This window comes from Tribolium madens, unplaced genomic scaffold (assembly GCF_015345945.1).
Source record: "Tribolium madens isolate multiple individuals breed KSU strain unplaced genomic scaffold, Tmad_KSU_1.1 Scaffold_91;HRSCAF=231;Tcas5.2_LG7, whole genome shotgun sequence".
Taxonomy (NCBI): Eukaryota; Metazoa; Arthropoda; class Insecta; order Coleoptera; family Tenebrionidae; genus Tribolium; species Tribolium madens.
The window spans coordinates 285,338-305,354 of record NW_025401063.1 but is presented as its reverse complement, the minus strand read 5'-3'; the positions used below and the strand labels follow the sequence as shown (position 1 = coordinate 305,354).

Below are 20,017 nucleotides of genomic sequence, written 5' to 3'. Positions count from 1 at the left end.
ATTTTTTTAATTTTTTATTCTGTCACATTATGTAAAATGCTCCCAGGAGTCAATTGACAAACAGTGGCGGCATATTAAATATAATTTTTCAACAACAAAAAATTGATTTTGTTTGATAAAAGTATTTTTTGTTTTGTTTTGTTTTTTATGAATCACACAATTAAGCCAAAGTTTATAAAAAAGTAAAGTTTAGCCTAAAACTACAAAAAGGCATTTGCAAGAAACTTCAGACAACTACATTGTTTTAGAAATTTGAATTTCCAGCTTGCCCCCTCCCAAAAGTAAAGGCGCGATACGCCACTGTCTATTTTGAGACAATTTTTGCGATTTTCTCGATAACTATTAGTCACGGGACAACGATTTTTTTCTATAAGATAGGAAATTAAAAGTGCTTTCCAATGGTACTAAATGTGATCATTTTTCTCATTTTTTATTTTACCACTTGTATGTAAAATGCTCCGCGGAGTCAATTGACAGACAGTGGCGTATTCAGATGGAAACATATTAAATATAATTTTTCAACAAAAAAATGGATTTTGTTTAATAGTAACATTTTCTAATTACGTCAAAGAATAAAGTTTAGCTTTATTTTGTGTTAAAACTACGTAAAAGCCTTTCCAAGAAACTTCAGATAACTACATTGTGTTAAAAATTTGAATGTCCAGCTTGCCCCCTCCCGAAAGTAAAATCGAGATACGCCACTGTCTATTTTTCGACAATTTTTGCGATTTTCTCGATAACTATTAATCGCACAACAATGATTTTTTTTCAATAAATTAGGAAATTAAAAATGGGTTCCAACGGTACTAAACGTAATTTATTTTTTCATTCTTTTTTTTGACACATGTATGTAAAATGCTCCAGAAAGTCGATTGACAAAATAATTTATAGTTTTGATTTTTTGACAGTTTATGCGTTTTTCTCGATTCTTATTGTTCTTATTGCGTCATGTATGATTAAAAATAATTACTTTATCTCAAACTACATCGATAAAAAGATAGTAAACATGAGTCAGTGAAAAAATGTCGAGTGAAAGTGTCACCTACATTCAGAGATTTTCCTGGATTTTCAACATCCTTTTCCACCAAGCTTTAGCAGTGGTCACTGTGTATATATTATGCACAGCTTTGGTCAACGGCGCCTCTGACTCTCTAGCAACATGGCACATGGTCCTAACCCCATTTGGAGTAAGTCAAAAATTTGCAAAAAATCGAAAAATTTCACTCCAAATTTCCAGTTTTTATTTCTCATGATGGAAAGTTTCATTTTATTCACAAACACCAACATCCCTACTTTGCAAATGGCGCGAATTAAAAAACAATACGTCCATGGCACACTCCAATTCCTCAGCACTGTCTTCATCACAGTGGGAATCTCCTTCAGGATTAGCACCAAAGAGGGCGACCATTTCACCTCAACTCACGCAATTTTGGGTAAAAAACAACTCACTGAAACACTGAAAAAAATCCACTTTCAGGACTGGTCGCTTGGATCCTCGTTTGGTGCTCAGTGATTCTGGGACTCGCCACATCCCAATCCCAACACCTGAAAAAAATCGCCAAACCAGTGGTTCTCAAACTTTTGCACACTTTAATCGGAATTTGTGCCTTCACTTTCGGGATCATTGCGTTGTGTTTTGGCCTGAAAAATTATTTCAAGTCGTTTTCAGGCGAAGATACCATCAATGCGGCGGTTGTAACAATCGCACTTTTGTACCTTTGGGCCCTTTTTGACCCTTTCAGGGCACTCTACGCCCACATACGCAGTGTTTTTGCAAAATAAGCGCTCGAAAGATAAAGATAATAATAGATTTATTGTGTAATAAAAAAGAAATAAATTATTTGATTTCTGTAAAGTGTGTTTTTCCCATCGGGAAATCCTGTTGTTCAGAAATCGACAATGTCTGAGTTTGGGTCACTCGCAAAAAATTCGCTCCGATTTTTGGTCAATTATTCAGTGAGGAGTTGTTTATCTGGTGTTGTTATTTACTGTTGTTGGATTAGTATTATGGCATATTCGTGGTTTACCTGGCACGTGATTTTGTGTACTTTAGGGGTAAGCAACAAAAAAAATTTTTTTTTAATATACAAGGTGTTAAAAAAAGATTGTAAAATACAGGGTGCGTCAGAACTCGCGCTCCAGAAAAAAATTTCAAGTAAGGTAAGATACCAGAAACATGGAAAAAATGTTTAAAAAATTCTATCTGTCAAAAAATTTTGACATTTATGTTTTGACATTTGACATTTTTTTATGTCTATTTAATGATTCTGATGATCTTGTATATGTTTTTTTACAATTATTTAGTAAAAGTAAAAAAATTTTGCCAATAAAAGCCACAAATAACATTGAACAGAGTTACAATTTAGGATACAGCTTCCTTGTTTCCTCTTTTAGTAGCCTATAGCAAAAAAAACTTGGAAAATTATTTTTCCAACAGAAATAAATAGAGTCAAAGTGCAAACTTTAAACCCTCATAACTTCGAAATTTTTATAGATAAAATTTTTTTAACATTTTTTCCATGTTCCTACCTTACCTTATATGGCATTTTCCTCTGTATTTAAGGAGATAATAGTATGGACCAAAATAAACAAAAAAGTCTTAGTAAACATGGGTCCGCAAAGTAACGGTTTTGGAGAAATCCATCTGAAATATTTTACAATCTTTTTTCAATACCCTATATAAATAAAAATCAAAATTTGTTTTTTTTTTCTATTTTTATTTTGAATTTTATTTCTAGATGATTCCGTTAATGAGTGAAGCACTGCTCCTTTTCGCCCCCGACGAACTCTGGTCGAGACAATTACCCCGAACTCGAAAATACTTCATTCATGGCTTCTTGATGACCTTGGGAACGGTCTTAGTCACTGCTGGTTGCATTGACACCTTTTGTTTTATCACAGAAGGTTATCACTTGTACACAGCACACGGGATCACAGGTTAAATTTTTTTCCCAGTAGTAGAAAAAAACACCAATGTTATTATTGCAGGTTTGATTGCGATGATTCTGATGATTGTTTCGATCGTTTCGGGGGTCATGGCGAATTATTCAAAGTATTTGAGACCGGTCACTTTGAAATTCTACCATAATTGTTTCGGACTTTTGGGGTACATCATCGGAATTATTAGTTTGTGTTTTTCGTTTTATACGAATTGGTTTTGTTATTTTACTTCGTACGAGTCGAGAATTGTTGCATTGGTTGCCACCGTTTTGGGGGCGCTGTGGACGGTGAGTCCGGCCCTGGGTTCCGGCTTTCGACAAATCAAAACTTTGGTACAATAAAGTATTGAAATTTTTTTGTTTTTGATTTTTGTTGGGTGAAGAACTGTGTAAAATGTTCCGGGGAATCGATTGGCGGCGAGAAAAGTGGGAAATTCCAATGAAGTTTGTTGCAATTTTCTCAATAACTAGTCGACGTAGGACGATGATCTTTTTTTATAACATAGAAAATCAAAAGTGCTTTCCAGCGATACCAAACATGAGAAGTTGTGACCAATAGTTTAGGAGTTATCAGCCGTGAACCGTTCCGGTTATAACCGATAATGAAAAGTTTTTCAAAAAATCTGTCTCAAATCTTATCAGAAATTGATCAAATTAATAAATTTGCCTCAATTTGAACTAGAACCGATAATTTTCAAGTTATGTTAAAAAAACAATCAAAAATTTTTTACTTTTCTTGTTCTGTCAATTTCGGCAAAACTACTAATCATAATCAAAATGTTTCGGACCATAAGTATGTAAAATGTTCTAGAAAATCGAAACTGAAAAAATCTGGGCAAATTTAGCAATTGGCAATTTGTTGCTAAATAGGTAATTTTCTCAATAACTAGTAGTCGTAGAACAATGATCTTTTTTTTATAACATAGAAAATTAAAAATGCTTTCCAATGGTACTACATGTAAAAGGTTGAGTCTAATACTTTTCGAGTTATCAGCCGAGAACCGATTCGGTTATAACCAAAAAATTTCGAAAATTTGGAAAATCTTATCAGATATTGATCTTGAATGTAAAATAACCTAGGAAAGTTGCCTCTACTAACCAATTTGAATTTGAACCGATAATTTTCAAGTTATGTTAATAAAACATGCTCAAAAAATTTTTACGGCAAAACTACTAATCAAAATCAAAATGTTTCGGACTATAAGTATGTAAAATGTTCTAGGAAATCGAATGGCGTCAAAAAAACTGAAAAAAATCTAGACGAATTTAGCAATTGAAAATTTGTTGCTAAATAGGCAATTTTCTCAATAACTAGTAGTCGTAGGCCAATGATCTTTTTTTTATAACATAGAAAATTAAAAATGCTTTCCAACGGTACTACATTTGAAAGGTTGTGTATAATACTATTAGAGTTATTAGCTGAGAACCGATTCAAAAATTAAATTTTTTTCCTATATTATGTAAAATGATCCGGGGAGTATGTTTATGCAAATCGTTTTGACCCATGACCCACAGTTTTTTAAATATGAGGTTTTTTTTCGGTAAAAAGAACGATTTTATACACTTTAATTTCCTTATTTTGCCGGAAGAATGGAAACCTTGTCATCTATTGATACAAAACTTTTACCATTCAATGTCAAAGTTCACAACAATAATCGTAGATAAAGAACCCATCAAGTGCACTAAACTAGTCGTAAGTGCAACAAAATGAAACTCAAACTCCTTTTAATTCTTCTCTATTTCACCAAAATAAAAACGGCGTACGTATTTAACCCCCCTCACACACTAAACATTTTTCATTAATTTTTTCAGCGATTCTGAAAACCTGAAAAAACCGGGCTTCTTGTACACCATGCCAAAAGTGCTGCTCGCCGGCCGAAACGAAACCGCCTGTTTGTCCCTCCACTCCTCATTTCTACCAATCAAAATCACCGTCGATTTAAAAATAAAACAGACACATTTTTACACCAATAGAATCATCGATTCAGGTAAAAAACACCAAAAAAACAACCAAAAAAAAAACACAAATAATTATACAGAGTGGTTATAAATGATTTTCATCTAGCCAGCTTTGCATGTAACTTTATTTGTGCCGCTCTACTTATTTGAAAGCTCTAATTCTGTCATTAGTGTCACATATTAATTAATAATAAATTGTTGTTAATTAAACTTTTATTGTTTCAACTAATTTCCAATAATATTTGATAATAATGTATACTTTGGAAGAAAACAAGTTTATAATTGAAGTCTATTTTCTTAGGAAACGGCGATTTTTTAATTTTGAGTTAAAACAAGTATATACCCCTATTTTCGTAAAGCGGCATTTTTAATTTTACATGGAAAATTCACAGCTGGCTAGATGAAAATCATTTATAACCACTTTGTAGAACACTCGTGCTTCGAAATTGGGGTGCCCCCAAGCCCCAAACCCGAGGCCCACTTTGCCAGCGTCAAGGTCCAAATCGAGGCCCCCGGAGCCACCCTCACGGCCCACAACCAGGACCCCGTGGTGGTCCACCCCGACAACAAAATCACCTTCATCGAAACCGATCGCATGACATACAAATCCAAAGACATTGTCAAATTCAGAATTTTGACATTGGGGAATGATTTGCTCCCGATTTTGGGGCACAAAATACCCCTCGTCCGCATGCGCAACCCCCTGGGGGCGGGGGTGGCCGTCTGGGAGAACGTCACCACGGAGCTGGGGCTCGCCCATCTGGAGCACCAGCTGCCCCCCGACCCCATCGAGGTTATTTCTATTTTTTTTTCACTTTATTACTATCCTAATATATTGCTAAGCAACGGCGATAATTGACAAATTAAAAGTCCAACATATTTGTATTGTTACCTAGCAACTATAGATTTTGAAGTTTTCAAATCGAGTTGCTAAGCAGCAAGACCAATGCGTTGCTTTGTGTTGCCAACTCAAAAAAATAAAAGTCACCAGATTCGACTACAAAAAGTTTACACCTGTCAAGTCTTTCTAAAAGTGTAAAATTAGGTAAAAATTTTATACAATTTAGTGATTTTTCAGCTTAAAAATCTGTTTAAACTCTTGAAAAAGGCAAAAAAATGAAATTATTTTTGGCCTAATTCTGTAATTTTTGAAACGCCTAGAAATGCCCAAATAATATAATTTTTGACTTAAATTGTTGATATTCCAGTACAAAAACATGCTTAAAAGCATTTTTGACCAAATTTTCTGGTTTCTTCGCTTATTTTTAACTTAATTTTGCTCAAAAACCAATTAACTCGAATTAAATAAAAAATAATATTAACTTTCGATTTCAATTTTATAAGACTTTTTGGCTTATTTTGAACAAAATTTTACAAAATAATTGCGTTTCTTGCCGAAAAACCTTCTAAAAAATTTGAAAAATGGAAAAATTGTATAATTTTTGATTTAATTTGTTGTTTTTTCTTTGATTTAGCAAAATCTTACTGAAAATCTTGATAAAACATTTGAAAAATTCAAAAATAACATAATTTTCGACTTAATTCGTTGATATTTTGGTACAAAAACGCATTTTTGACAAGTTTTTGTGATTTCTCGGCTTATTTTTGACTTTGCTCAAAAACAAAATAATTCCAAATAAAAAAAATAATTTCGTAATTTTTCAGCCTGTTTAAACAAAATTTTATAAGACTTTTTAACTTATCCACAAAAACGTACTTAACACTCAACAAACGCAAAAATAACATAATTTTTGTCTATATTTTGTTGAATTTTTGGCTTGCTTTTAACGAAATTTTACAAAATAATTGCGTTTCTTACAGAAAAACCTTTTAAAATACTTGAAAAATGCAAAAAATATATAATTTTTGACTCTTAAAAAACACAAGAATAACACCATTTTTGCCTGTTTTGTTGATTTTTTGGCTTGTTTTTACGAAATTTTGGGAAATAATTGCATTTCTTCCTGAAAAACTTGATCAAACACTCGAGCAATGCAATTTTCGACTTAATTTGTCGTTTTTTAGATTGTTTTAGCAAAAAAAAACTGAAATTTTAGTGAAAAAACAAAGCATTTTTGCCCAAATTTCTGACAAATTTTCTCAAAATTAATTTAAATCAAGAGAATTAATCAAAATAGTATCATTTTCTTTTTTTTTTTCAATGTTTAGACAAGATTTTTTGGTCTGTTTCAACAAACTGTTTCAAAAAATTTTTGGTTTTATGTCAAAAACGAGCACCAAATTTGTTAAATTTTCGGCTTGTCCTTATCAAAATATTTATTTTATGTTTTTTTTTCGCTTATTTCTGACTTAATTTAATTAAGTTAAATCGAGAGAAATTATCAAAATAATTTTTTTTTCAATATTTAGACAAGATTTTTTGTATTTTTTTGTTTCAAGAAATTTTTCCAAAAAATTTTTGGTTTTATATCAAAAACGAGCACCAAATTTGCTAAATTCTCGGCTTGTTCTTATCAAAATAAATGTGATTCTAATTAAAAAATGTGGAAAAATTTGGCGAAATAATCAAGAGAAAGTGAAAAAAATAAAAAATTGGTGTATCAAAAAAATCACCAAGTGATAGAATTTTTAGTTAAATTTCACCAGAGCTGGCAACACTGGCATTTCTAAACACTGTTTTTTCAGGGCAAGTGGCGGCTGGAGGTGGGGGAAGAAGTGCGCGTTTTCGAAGTGGCCAAATATGTACTTCCCCGGTTCAAGGTTCAAATAATCCACCCCAAGACGATTTACATCGGGTCACGTGTCACAATCAAAGTGTGTGGTCGTTACTCGTACGGAGAAATGGTCAAAGGGAGTGCTTTTCTCCGTTTATCGAGTATTTTCCCCAATTTCAGGACTTTTCAATCGCTGAAAAAGGTACAAAAACTCAGCCTGAAACGACAAACTAATTTTTTTTTCAGATGAGTAATGGTTGCGGTGAGTTTGTGCTCACCCCCGAGGATTTTTCCTACTTCAGTATAAAAAAATTATTTCCTTTGAGTGAACCAAAAATGAGCGTTTTGATCACAGCCACCGTGACCGAACAAGGAACCAATAAAATCGAGTTGGCTGTGGCGAAAAGTGTGATTTCGTTGCGTGGTTACAGTCTCAAATTTGTGAAAAAACAAGCGATGTTTTTACCAGGGTTGCCATATCAAGGTTTCGTCCAATTGAATAGCGTTAATGTGGATTTAAAGGGTCACGTGATCGAAATTTGTTACAACATCGCGATTAAAAAAAGCTGGAATTATTTAAATAACGAACAATGTCGCAATTTCACGTTGCAAGGGACTGAAAAATTCATCCCGTTTCATGTTTTACCCCTGAAAAATAACGTCATTCATTTACAGTTAAATGCACGATCGCTGAATTTCAGCAATATCATTGATAATTTTCTCGTGGTGCGATTATTTTCCCCAAGTTTGACTTACATAACAATCGATCAAATTCACCATTCGAATGCGTGTAAATCCGTTCAGCAATTTGCGATTCAATACACCACTGAAAAACTGAAAGAACATGAAAATGTGACGTTTTTTTACATGGTCAAGTCGCGAGGACACATCTACAAATTGAGGAAAATCACGCATAATGTGAGGAAATCCTCACCGAACTATTTCAGCGAGTTTCAGGATATTCTAGGAACGGACCACAAACACACTAGAACTAGTTCTATTGCTAAATTCACGCTGAAATTCAAACTAGACGAGATTTTCAGCAACTATCAACTGCTCATTTATTATGTGAGTCCTGAAGGGGAACTGGCTTCAGCGGTTAAGGAAGTCGAAGTGGAGCCGTGCCTCAAAAACAAGGTAATTTTCAAGCTGAAAAAAGTTTGAAGAAAATTTAAAATTGAAAAAAAATTCTGAAAAAAAAATCTCTAAATTTCCCTTTAAACACTTCTCTAGATGCTTTTAGATACTTTACTTTAAGTTTTTTTAGATCTTTCTCTAGATTCCTTTATAGACTTTTCTTATTTCTAGACTACTCTCAAAATTTTCCTCTATTAGATATAAATTTTTTTATACTCGAAAGATTCTTCTATTATATTCTTTCCTAGATTCTGTTGTGGATCTTTAAATTTTTTTTAGAGTCTTTTCTACATTTTTCTGCTAATTTCCTTCTAAATCATTTTACAGATTCTTCTCTAGATCCTTTATAGACTTTTTTTTTCTAGATTCTTTAAATTTTCCTCTAGATTTCTTTTGTAGATTCTTCTGAAATTCTTCCTAAGATTCTTTCATTGCTAGGCTCTAGACTTTTCTCTAAATTCTTTTATAGATTCTTTTCTAGTTTCCTTTATAAACTTGAAATCTGGATTAACTTCTAGATTTTTAAACATTTCTCCTAATTTCCGTCTAAATTCTTTCATAGATTCTTCTCTAGATTATTCTAAAGATTCTTTTTTGTTTTGTCTTTCTTGAGATTGTTCTCTAGATTCTGTTGTAGATTTTTGTCTTTTCTAAACTCTTCTTTAAATTTCCTTTTAGACTCTTTTGTGGATTTGTGTCTAGATTTTTTTTCTTAATTCTTTAGATGTCTCTCTAGATTTCTTGATAGACTTCTCTTTTTTCTAGAGTATTCTCCAAATTTTCCTCTAGATTTCTTTTGTAGACTCCTCTATAAATTCTTTTATTCCTAGGTTCTTTCTTCTAGAAAGATTCTTCTATTATATTCTTTCCTAGATTCTTTTGTGGATTTATCTCTAGATTTTTTTTTAGAATCTTTTCTACATCTTTCTACTAATTTATTTCTAAATTCTTTTGTAGATTCTTTTCTAGACTTTTCTTGCGATTCTTCTACAGATTGTTTTTTGTTTTGTGTTTCTTTAGATTCTTCTCTAGATCCTTTACAGACTTTACTTTTTTCTAGACTCTTTAAATTTTCCTCTAGATTTCTTTTGTAGATTCTTCGGAAATTCTTCTATAGATGCTTTCATTTCTAGGTTCTTTAGATATTGTATTCTTTCCTAGATTTTTTGTGGTTTCATTTCTAAATTTTTTTCTTAATTTTTTAGATTCTTCTCTAGATATTTGATAGATTTTTCTATTTTCTACACTCTTCTCTAAATTCTTTTATAGATTCTTCTCTAGATTCCTCTATGAACCTGAAATTTGGATTAATTTCTGGATTTTTTTGAAACTTTTTTAAATATTTCTCCTAATTTTCGTCTAAATTCTTTTATAGTTTCTTTTTTTGTTTTGCCTTCCTTCAGATTGTTCTTTAGATTCCTTTGTAGATTTTTGTCTTTACCAGACTCTTCTCTAAATCTCCGTTTAGATTTTTTTGTGGATTTGTCTCTAGATTTTTTCTCAATTCTTTAGATTCTTTTCCAGATTCCTTGATAGAGTATTCTCCAAATTTTCCTCTAGATTTCTTTTGTAGATTCTTCTATAAATTCTTTTATTCCTATGTTCTTTCTTCTAGAAAGATTCTTCTATTATATTGTTTCCTAGATTCTTTTGTAGATTTATCTGTAGATTTTTTTTTAGAATCTTTTCTACATTTTTCTGCTAATTTCCCTCTAATTTTTTTTGTAATTTCTTCTCTAGAATGTTTATACACTTTACTTTTTTTCTAGACTCTTTAAATTTTCCTCTAGATTTCTTTTGTAGATTCTTCTATAAATTCTTTTACATCTAGCCTCTTTCTTCTTTCCTAGATTCTTTTGTGGATTTATCCCTAGATTTTTTAAAAAACTTTTCCACACTTCTTTGTTAATTTTCCTCTAAATTCTTTTATAGATTCTTCTATAAATTGTTTTTTGTTTTGTATTTCTTTAGATTCTTCTCTAGATTCTTTTTTGGACGTTTCTGTATAAAACTGAAATTTAGATCCATTTCTAGATTTTTTTAAAACATTGCCCTCTAAATTCTTCTCGAAATTCTTCTATAGATTTTTTAATTTTCCCTTTAGATCCCCCCGTTTTATTCTTTCTTAGATTCGTTTATAGATTTATTTCTAGACTTTTTTTGAAAAAAAAATTAAAAAAATTCTGAAAAAAAACTGAAAAAATTTCAGGTCGAGGCAAACTGGTCCCACAAACACATCGCTCCCGGCGCCACTGCCTCCCTACTAATCGAGAGCAAATCCGAGTCGCTTTGCTCGGTTATAACCACCGACAAAGCGGTTACTTTCATGGACGATCTCCGTTTCTTGCACGTAAAATCGCTCCTGAAACCGTTTCAGCAACCGAAAGAGACGCCAGAATCGGGCAGAAAATCCTGTATACCACCCGTGAAAAAAAATCGAGAAAAACGATTCGTTTACCCATTTTCGGAGGACTTTGACGCTTACGATATCTTCGAAAAGTTCGGAATTGTGACAATCACAAACTTCAAAATCGTCACAAAGCCCTGTTACACAGGTGTGTGACACTGAAACTGAAAATTGTACGCTAATTTAACGCTTTTCAGGCCCGATTCCGACAACTGAAGACCCAGGTTTTGCTGAAAAAATCAACTTTAAACCTCAAGTTAATTTTCAGTTTCAGTTTCGTCACTAACCGATCAGTATGACATCCAAAATGAGGACAACATAACGCCGATCAGGTCATATTTTCCTGAAACGTGGCTATGGGAAATTGTTCCAGTCAGGTAAAAACTATTTATATACAGGGTGACTCAAAAAAATTGTATATTGTCATTTGAAACTGAAAAAAAATTTCAAAATAGTTTTAATCAAATCAGATTTGGCAACTATAACCCAAAACCAAAAATCGTATGCCTACTGTCAATAATAAAATCTGTATCCCCCCTCCAACAAACATTTTGAATCACCTTGTATATAAAAAAATTTTTTTTTTCAAGGAATGTGTCAGTAATTCACCTTGTTCCAGTCAGGAAAAAAATAGTTATTTACAGGGTGAGTCAAAAAAATTCTATATTGTCATTTGAAAAAAAGTTGAGTCCGGTCCTGCAAAAAAAATTTCGAAATAGTTTTAATCAAATCAGATTTGGCAACTATAACTCAAAACCAAAAATCGTATTCCTACTGTCAATTATAAAATCTGTGTTCCCCTCCAACAAACATTTTGAATCACCTTGTATATAAAAAAAATATTTTTTTCAAGGTGTGTGTCAGTAATTCACCTTGTTCCAGTCAGGTAAAAAATATTTATATACAGGGTGAGTCAAAAAAATTCTATATTGTCATTTGAAAAAAAGTTCGAGTCCGGTCCTGCAAAAAAAATCTCAAAATAATTTTAATCAAATCAGATTTGGAAACTATAACCCAAAACCAAAAATCGTATTCCTACTGTCAATTATAAAATCTATATTCCCCCTCCAACAATTATTTTGAATCCCCTTGTATATAAAAAAAAAATTTTTCAAGGAGTGTGTCGGTAATTCACCTTGTTCCAGGCAGGTAAAAAATATTTATATATAGGATGAGTCAAAAAAAATGTATATTGTCATTTGAAAAAAAAGTTGAGTCCGGTCGTGCAAAAAAAAGATTTGGCAACTATAACCCAAAACCAAAAATCGTATGTCTACTGTCAATAATAAAATCTGTATCCCCCCTCCAACAATCATTTTGAATCACATTGTATATAAAAAAAATATTTTTTTTCAAGGAGTGTGTCGGTAATTCACCTTGTTCCAGTCAGGTAAAAAATATTCATATACAGGGTGAGTCAAAAAAAATGTATATTGTCATTTTGAAAAAAAAGTTGAGTCCGGTCTTGCAAAAAAAAAATTTGGAAATAGTATTAATCAAATCAGATCCGGCAATTATAACCCAAAACCAAAAATCGTATTCCTACTGTCAATAATAAAATCTGTATCCCCCCTCCGACAATCATTTTGAATCACCTTGTATATAATTTTTTTTTTTTTTCAAGGAGTGTGTCGGTAATTCACCGCACTTTACCCCACACCATCACGACATGGACCACCAACGTGATGTGTGTTTCGGCCACAGAGGGCGTTGGTTTTAGTAAAATCACCGAAATTACGACGTTTCGTCCCTTTTTCGTCGACATTTTAACCCCCTATTCGATCAAAAGAGGCGAAACTTTATATTTACACGCAATTATCTTCAATTATCTCACTTACAACATTCCGGTACTGATTTTACCACAACTTAACCAAAAATAAAAATAAAATCCCCTAGATTCGCATAACTTTGGGGACGAGTAATGGCCTAAAACTGATCGAAACGAAGAACCAAAAAAGCTTCTCTTATTGCATTTCGAGCAACAACACTGCAACACACATCTTCGAATTGAAGGGAATTGAGGTTGGGGATGTTAATGTTACTGTGGTGGCAGAACTGGACCCGAATTTCCCCGGCCATTGCGGCCCAGAAATAATAATCAATAAAAGGTTCATTTTTAAATTTCAATTCAAAATAATTCGGTTTTTCCCCCAGAGATGTCGTTTTTAAAACACTCAAAGTGGAGCCTGAAGGATACCCAATTATTACCACCAAATCGGCCCTTTTGTGCGCCTCAGGTACAACACTATACTCAACGACACGAAAAAAGTCACTTTTTTTAGGAAATATCACGTGGGCGCTGCAAATCCCCTCTGACACTGTTGCCAAAACAGCCAAATCAATATTACTCCTCAACGGTGACATTTTAGGCCAAACAATCCAAGTAATTAATTACTTAATTAAATAATTAATTACTAATTGTGATTAAATTTCCAGAATTTGGACGACTTAATTGCAATGCCGACCGGATGTGGTGAACAAATCATGGCCAACTTAGCCCCAAATCTCTACATTTTGAAATACTTAAACGAGACGAAACAACTGTCATCGAGTCTACGTCACAAAATCGCGCGAAATTTGAAAATCGGTTATCAGCGAATTTTAAATTATATTCACAAAGATGGCTCATTTTCAGCTTTCGGTTATCACGATCCTTCAGGTTCGATGTTTTTGACAGCTTTTGTCGTCCGGACTTTACAACACATGAAAAAATTGATTTATGTCGATCAGAAAATAATCGAGAGGGCTGTGTTATGGATTTTGAACCATCAACTCGAAAATGGTTGTTTTAGTACCATGTCACACGTGTTTCAGGATATGGTAAACATTAATTACATTTCTGGTCAAAGTTGGCGCTGTTATTTAAGCACAGGCCACTTTGATTTAGAGAAATCTAGTACTAGTATAGTGTTTCAGGGCGGGACTAGTAGTGAGAATAGTACAGCTGCACTCACCGCCTACGTGATAATAAGCCTCCTAGATGGTGATATTCAGATTCCTGAAAATGTGAAAACAAATGCAAAATATTGCATAAGAGGGTACTATGATCTTGATAGGTACACTTTAGCGATCAGTTCGTATGCACTTCTGAAAATCAATTGGTTCAGTGAGGCTGAAAGAATGCTGAAAAAATTGTTTCAAGTGGCGAATCACAAAGACAACATGATGTGGTGGACCAATCGAGGTTTTTCTTTATTTTTTTATGGAATTGTCAAAACGATCACTTTTAAATCTCGTTTTTTTGTAAAATCATTTTTATCCTTTTTTCTAGATTTTCCTCTAGATTCTATTGTTGTTTTTTCTCTAAATTTCCCTTTAAACACTTCTCTAGATGCTTTTAGACACTTTTCTTTAGGTTTTGTTTGTCTAAACTCTTCTCTAAATCTTTTTATAGATTCTTCTCTAGATTCCTCTATAAATTTGGATTCATTTCTAGATTTTTTTTTAAACTTTTCTAAACATTTCTCCTAATTTCCGTCTAAATTCTTTTATAGATTCCTCTCTAGATTCCTTTATAAACTTTTTTTTATCTAGACTACTCTTTGTAGATTCTTCTATAAATTCTTTTATAGCTAGACTAGAAAGATTCTTCTATTATATTCTTTCCTAGATTCTTTTGTGGATTTGTGTCTAGATTTTTTTAGAAACTTTCTCTTTTTTATCCTAATTTCCTTCTAAAATTATAGATTGTTCTTGAGATTCTTCTATATTTTATTTTTTATATATTTTATAAATTTTTGTTTTGTGTTTCTTTAGATTCTTTTCTAGATCCTTTATAGAGTTTACTTTTTTTCAAGACTCTTTAAATTTTCCTCTAGATTTCTTTTGTAAATTCTTCTGAAATTCTTCTATAGATTTTTTCGTTTCTATGCACTTTAGATTGTTCTATTATATTCTTTCCTAGAGTCTACTTCTCTAGATTCCGTTATAAACTTTTCTTTTTTCTAGACTCTTGACTAAATTTTCCTCTAGATTCTCTTGTGGATTTATCTCTAGATTTTTTCCTTAATTCTTCAGATTCTTTTCTAAATTTTTCTAGATTTTTTCTAAAATATTCTCTGAATTTTCCTCTAGATTTTTCTTGTAGATTTTTTTATACCTAAGCTCTTTCTTCTAGAAAGATTCTTCTTTCCTAGATTCTTTTGTGGATTTGTCTCTAGAATTTTTTTAGAAACTTTTCTCTTTTTCCTTCTAAATTCTTTTGTAGATTTTTCTCTAGATTTTTGTTGGGATTCTTCTATAGATTGTTTTTTGTTTTGTGTTTCTTTAGATTCTTCTGTAGATCCTTTGTTCAGGACTCTTTAAATTTTCCTCTAGATTTCTTTTGTAGATTCTTCTGAAATTCTTCTATACATTTTTTTCGTTTCTAGGCTCGTTAGATTGTTCTATTATATTCTTTCCTAGATTCTTTTGTGGTTTGATTTCTAATTTTTTTTTAATTATTTAGATTCTTCTCTAGATACTTTTCTCTAGATTCCTGGATAGATTTTTCTCTTTTCTAGACTCTTCTCTAAATTCTTTTATAGATTCTTTTATCCCTAGATTTTTTCTTAATTTTTAGATTCTTCTCTAAATCCCTTTACAGACTTTTCTTTTTTCTAGACTACTCTCAAAATTTCCGTCTAGATTTCTTTTGTAGATTTGTCTCTAGATTTTTTAAGATTCTTTTATAGATTGTTTTTTGTTATGCATTTCTTACATTCTTCTCTAGATTCTTTTATGGACGTTTCTGTATAAACCTAAAATTTGGATTCATTTCTAGGTTTTTTACAAACTTTTCTAAACTCTCCTAATTACCCTCTAAATTCTTTTGTAGATTCTCCTCCAAATTCTTCTATAGATTTTTTAGTTTTTCTTTTAGATCCTTGCGTTTTATTTTTTCCTAGATTCTTTTATGGATTTATTTCTAGACTTTTTTTAGTACTTTAGACTCTTTCTAGATTCCGTTATAAACTTTTCTTTTTTCTCTCTTGTCTAAATTTTCCTCTAGATTCTCTTGTGAATTTGTCTCTAGATTTTTTTCTTAATTCTTCAAATTCGTTTCTAGATTTTTTCTAGAATATTCTCTAAATTTTCATCTAGATTTTTTTTATAGATTTTTTTGGACGTAGGCTCTTTCTTCTAGAAAGATTCTTCTATTATATTATTTCCTAGAGTCTTTTGTGGATTTATCTCTAGATTTTTTTACAAACTTTTTCGCACTTCTCTGCTAAATTCTGTTGTAGATTATTCTCTAGATTTTTCTTGAAATTCTTCTATAGATTCTTTTATGGACGTTTCTGTATAAACTTGAAATTTGGATTCGTTTCTAGATTTTTTTTAAACTTCCCACTAAATTCTTTTGTAGACTGTTCTCGAACTTCGATTTTTTAATTTTTCCTTTAGATCCTTCTATTTTATTCTTTCTTAATTTTTTTTATGGAAGACTTTTTTCTTAATACTTTAGATTCTTCTCTAGATTCAGATTCAGTTATAGTTTTTTCTCTTTTCTAGACTCTTGTCTAAATTATCCTCTAGATTCTTTTGTAGATTTAGCTCTAGATTTTTTCTTAATTCTTCCGATTCTTCTTTAGATCCTTTTTTCTAGGTTTTTTTGAGGCTTTTCTAAGTTTTTCTACTAATTTTGCTCCAAATTCGTTTATAGATTCTGCTCTAGATTATTCTTATGATTCGTTTCTAGATTCCTTTATCGACCTTTCTTTTTTTTAGAGTATTCTCTAAATTTTCCTCTAAAATTCTTCTATAGATTCTTTCATAATTAGGCTCTTTCCTTTAGATTTTTCTATTATATTAAATTCTTTTGTAAATTTATCTCTAGATTTTTTTTCTTAATACTTGTGATTATTTTATAGACTTTTCCCCAGATTCTCCTCCCAAATCCTTCCAGATTCGAGTTTTAGAAGTGTTCGTTTTGACACCAACCAATTCAAAAATCCCCAAAATCCCAATTTTAGAAGTGAACGGATCTGAATCAAGTGACATCGAAGTGACAAGCTACATCCTCCTCGCCTTAATTCAACAAAAAAACGAGGAAAACTTAGCCAAAGCCCACTCAATCGTCCAATGGTTATCCTCAAAACAAGGCCATCGAGGCAGTTTCAAATCAACACAAGACACAGTCGTGGCCTTAGACGCCCTAACAAAATACTCACAATTTTTCAACCACAAAACTGACATAAAAATCAACATTGTAGCCTTAGACTCAAACCACAATTTTCGAATAACTGACACCGATCGACTCAAATCCAAGAAAATTCCCCTCAAAAATCCCGCAAATCAAGTGAGAATTGAGGTTCAAGGTCAAGGATGTGTCCTAGTTCAAGCTATAACTTCGTATAATGTCAAAGAATTGAGGAATGGTGAGGCTTTTAAGCTCGATATGGAGGTTTTGCCCGTTTCAAATATTGATCAGTGCTCAATTACGACCTTGGCACCGTGTTTTAAGTACAATGGAATTGACCAAAGGGCCAATATGGCGATCCTGGAGGTCGGTCTTCCCTCGGGATACCAAGCGGATCGGACCTCACTCTACAAACTCATCGACGAATCAAGCAAGTCGAGGAAATTTCCAGTCAAAGTGACCTGTGACCTCAAAATTAAGTTGGCAACACTTTAAGTTGCCAATCACAGGCCACTTTAGCCGGAAAGCAAATTCTAATCAAAGTGGCCTGAGACCTCAAAATTAAGTTGCCAACACTTAATGTTGCCAACTCAATTTCCAAACTACTCTTAATATAGTCAAATCACTAAAATTAAGTTGGCAACACTTAAATCACAGACCACGTTAATCGGAAAGCAAACTCATATTGTGTATAGTCAATTAAATTGGTAACACTTAATATTGCCAACGCAATTTCCAAACCACTAAAATTAAGTTGGCAACACTTAAATCACAATTCGCTTTAATCGGAAAGCAAACTCTAATCAAAGTAGCCTGTGGTTGGTAACATTTAATATTCCCACCCAATTTCCAAACCACTAAAATTAAGTTGGCAACTCTTAAATCACAGATCACTTTAATTGAAAAACAAACTCTAATCAAAATAACGTTTAATATTGTCAATGCAATTTCCAAATCACTAAAATTAAGTTGGTAACTCTTAATAATTTCCAAATCGCTAAAATTAAGTTGGCAACACTTAAATCACAGATCACTTTAATTGAAAAACAAACTCTAATCAAAATAACGTTTAATATTGTCAATGCAATTTCCAAATCACTAAAATTAAGTTGGTAACTCTTAATATAGCCAACGTAATTTCCAAGTCACTAAAATTAAGTTGGCAACACATAAATCACAGATCACTTTAATCGGAAAGCAAATTCTAATCAAAGTGGCCTGTGACTATACTATTTAGTTGGTAACATTTAATATTGCCCACGCAATTTTCAAACCACTAAAATTAAGTTGGCGACTCTTAATATAGCCAACGTAATTTTCAAATCGCTAAAATTTAGTTGGCAACACTTAAAGCAAACTCTTATCAAAATAACATTTAATCCAAACCACTAAAATTAAGTTGGTAACTCTTAATATAGCCAACGTAATTTTCCAATCACTAAAATTAAGTTGGCAACACTTAAATCACAGATCGCTTTAATCGGAAAGCAAACTCTCAAAGTAGCCTGTGACTATACAATTATTGTCATATCAATAAGAAATTACTCCCTAAAATGTAGGGATATTCGAGAATAGGTTGTCATAAATTTGGTTAAGTTGGTTTCTGGTGACAAACAAAAGATATCGTAACTAGTGTCAAAATTTAGATTAAGTCACCTGTCATAATTTAACTGCTAGTTGACAGCAGGTTGACCAACCCTAGATATTCAAAATTACTTCTGAAAATTCTAGTTACAAACAACATGAAAAACGTAATTTTCCTAAAAATTCAAATCCTAGGTGGTAATTTCTTGTTGACAAATCGTTAAGTTGGCATCACTTAATATTGTCAACGCAAAATCACAGCCCACTAATCAGAAATGTGTTTTTTTCAGGTGTGAAAATGTTTGAAGAATTGGAGGAAAAAATCGTTTTGTATTTGACGAAACTTGGAAATCGACAAATGTGTGTCAATTTTAACATCAACGAAAATGCAATTGTCAAATCACGTACGAATTCAACTGTCAAACTTTACGATTATTACAAACCAGAGTATCAAGTGTCACAATTTTACAAAATCAAAGACAATTGCCTGACGAATAGCACAATCCCGGACATTTCGCAGATTGAAGACAAAAGGAAGAAGTTGTCCTAGAAAACAAAACGGTTTGCGACTTGGCTATTTTTAACGTGGTAACCATAGTGATAACTGTTAAAGCACTGGTAACCATAGTAATAGGGATGTGGTAACCATGGTAATGATTGGAATTGAGTCGAGTCGCGAACCTTTCAATGAATTTAATTAAGTTTTAACACACAATATGTTTAATTAGGAAAAAAATTGTCAAATAAATGGGAAAGTGTGAAAAGCGTGTTTTCGGGGCTGTTGAGGTGACCTTGGACGTTTCTGGGTTCATCCACATGACTGTGTCGGGTGAACCTGCTGGTACACATAGGGTTTCAATGTCGCAGCCTTGACACCGAGGTTGGTACAACTGACACATTTCATCTGGGGGGCAATAAAATTCAAGACACGGATCGTCAATTATTCTGCAGTCTTTGTACGCTGAAAATTGGTGTGTTATTTCCTGAAAAATTTCAGGTTTCAGACTCACTATCAATGCAAGTGTTTCGGATGCAACAACCCCCACAACACTGATACGTATCGCCACACTGAAATTTCTCATTATTGGAAATTACCACTGAAAAATATTACCCATTCTCCTCGAGTTTTGCAATTTTGTGCAGAAACGAGCGAAAAAATCAAGCAAACCGTGACTGATGACAACAACATGGCGAC

At 32.3% G+C, this 20,017-nt stretch overlaps 4 protein-coding genes across 7 annotated transcripts; 3 read left to right on the top strand and 1 right to left on the bottom strand.

Annotated features, from left to right (window-relative positions):
- The first annotated feature begins 998 nt into the window (after positions 1-998).
- On the top strand, positions 999-1,845 carry LOC123011352. Its single transcript, XM_044408744.1, has 3 exons — positions 999-1,187; positions 1,238-1,433; positions 1,478-1,845. Exons 1-3 carry the CDS (start codon positions 1,023-1,025, stop codon positions 1,780-1,782), a joined length of 666 nt encoding a protein of 221 aa, XP_044264679.1. The 5' UTR covers positions 999-1,022; the 3' UTR covers positions 1,783-1,845.
- A 35-nt stretch (positions 1,846-1,880) lies between these two features.
- Positions 1,881-3,294, top strand: LOC123011408 (transmembrane reductase CYB561D2-like). Its single transcript, XM_044408818.1, has 3 exons — positions 1,881-2,055; positions 2,739-2,937; positions 2,989-3,294. Exons 1-3 carry the CDS (start codon positions 1,900-1,902, stop codon positions 3,279-3,281), a joined length of 648 nt encoding a protein of 215 aa, XP_044264753.1. The 5' UTR covers positions 1,881-1,899; the 3' UTR covers positions 3,282-3,294.
- A 1,300-nt stretch (positions 3,295-4,594) lies between these two features.
- On the top strand, positions 4,595-19,587 carry LOC123011664 (alpha-2-macroglobulin-like). Of its 4 annotated transcripts, none has more exons than XM_044409235.1 (16): positions 4,595-4,699; positions 4,752-4,927; positions 5,327-5,691; positions 7,545-7,775; positions 7,820-8,710; positions 10,920-11,265; positions 11,315-11,341; positions 11,392-11,494; positions 12,742-12,964; positions 13,014-13,225; positions 13,272-13,354; positions 13,400-13,500; positions 13,554-13,937; positions 14,034-14,301; positions 17,072-17,668; positions 19,113-19,587. In XM_044409235.1, the coding sequence occupies exons 1-16, from the start codon at positions 4,647-4,649 to the stop codon at positions 19,370-19,372; spliced, it is 4,320 nt and encodes a 1,439-aa protein (XP_044265170.1). In that variant the 5' UTR covers positions 4,595-4,646; the 3' UTR covers positions 19,373-19,587. The 4 variants fall into 4 exon arrangements, with proteins under 4 accessions (XP_044265170.1, XP_044265169.1, XP_044265167.1 ...); XM_044409234.1 differs by having other exon boundaries at positions 11,386-11,494; XM_044409232.1 differs by having other exon boundaries at positions 13,272-13,500.
- On the bottom strand, positions 19,507-20,012 carry LOC123011669. Its single transcript, XM_044409240.1, has 3 exons — positions 19,934-20,012; positions 19,833-19,890; positions 19,507-19,783 (listed from the first exon to the last, which is right to left on the bottom strand). The coding sequence occupies exons 1-3, from the start codon at positions 20,009-20,011 to the stop codon at positions 19,527-19,529; spliced, it is 393 nt and encodes a 130-aa protein (XP_044265175.1). The 5' UTR covers position 20,012; the 3' UTR covers positions 19,507-19,526.
- Between the last annotated feature and the right edge of the window lie 5 nt (positions 20,013-20,017).

What these genes read in the sequence shown, in the direction of transcription:
- LOC123011352 (XM_044408744.1), top strand. Translation starts at nt 1,023, where the DNA reads ATGTCGAGTGAAAGTGTCACCTACATTCAGAGATTTTCCTGGATTTTC. An exon ending in TGGTCCTAACCCCATTTGGA is followed by an intron (nt 1,188 to 1,237) that starts GTAAGTCAAAAA and finishes CCAAATTTCCAG; the next exon opens with TTTTTATTTCTCATGATGGA. An exon ending in CTCAACTCACGCAATTTTGG is followed by an intron (nt 1,434 to 1,477) that starts GTAAAAAACAAC and finishes ATCCACTTTCAG; the next exon opens with GACTGGTCGCTTGGATCCTC.
- LOC123011408 (XM_044408818.1), top strand. Translation starts at nt 1,900, where the DNA reads ATGTCTGAGTTTGGGTCACTCGCAAAAAATTCGCTCCGATTTTTGGTC. An exon ending in TGATTTTGTGTACTTTAGGG is followed by an intron (nt 2,056 to 2,738) that starts GTAAGCAACAAA and finishes TTTTATTTCTAG; the next exon opens with ATGATTCCGTTAATGAGTGA. An exon ending in CACAGCACACGGGATCACAG is followed by an intron (nt 2,938 to 2,988) that starts GTTAAATTTTTT and finishes TTATTATTGCAG; the next exon opens with GTTTGATTGCGATGATTCTG.
- LOC123011664 (XM_044409231.1), top strand. Translation starts at nt 4,647, where the DNA reads ATGAAACTCAAACTCCTTTTAATTCTTCTCTATTTCACCAAAATAAAA. An exon ending in CTTTTCAATCGCTGAAAAAG is followed by an intron (nt 7,776 to 7,819) that starts GTACAAAAACTC and finishes TTTTTTTTTCAG; the next exon opens with ATGAGTAATGGTTGCGGTGA. An exon ending in TCCGACAACTGAAGACCCAG is followed by an intron (nt 11,342 to 11,385) that starts GTTTTGCTGAAA and finishes GTTAATTTTCAG; the next exon opens with TTTCAGTTTCGTCACTAACC.
- LOC123011669 (XM_044409240.1), bottom strand. Translation starts at nt 20,011, where the DNA reads ATGTTGTTGTCATCAGTCACGGTTTGCTTGATTTTTTCGCTCGTTTCT. An exon ending in GCAAAACTCGAGGAGAATGG is followed by an intron (nt 19,891 to 19,933) that starts GTAATATTTTTC and finishes GAGAAATTTCAG; the next exon opens with TGTGGCGATACGTATCAGTG. An exon ending in CCGAAACACTTGCATTGATA is followed by an intron (nt 19,784 to 19,832) that starts GTGAGTCTGAAA and finishes ACCAATTTTCAG; the next exon opens with CGTACAAAGACTGCAGAATA.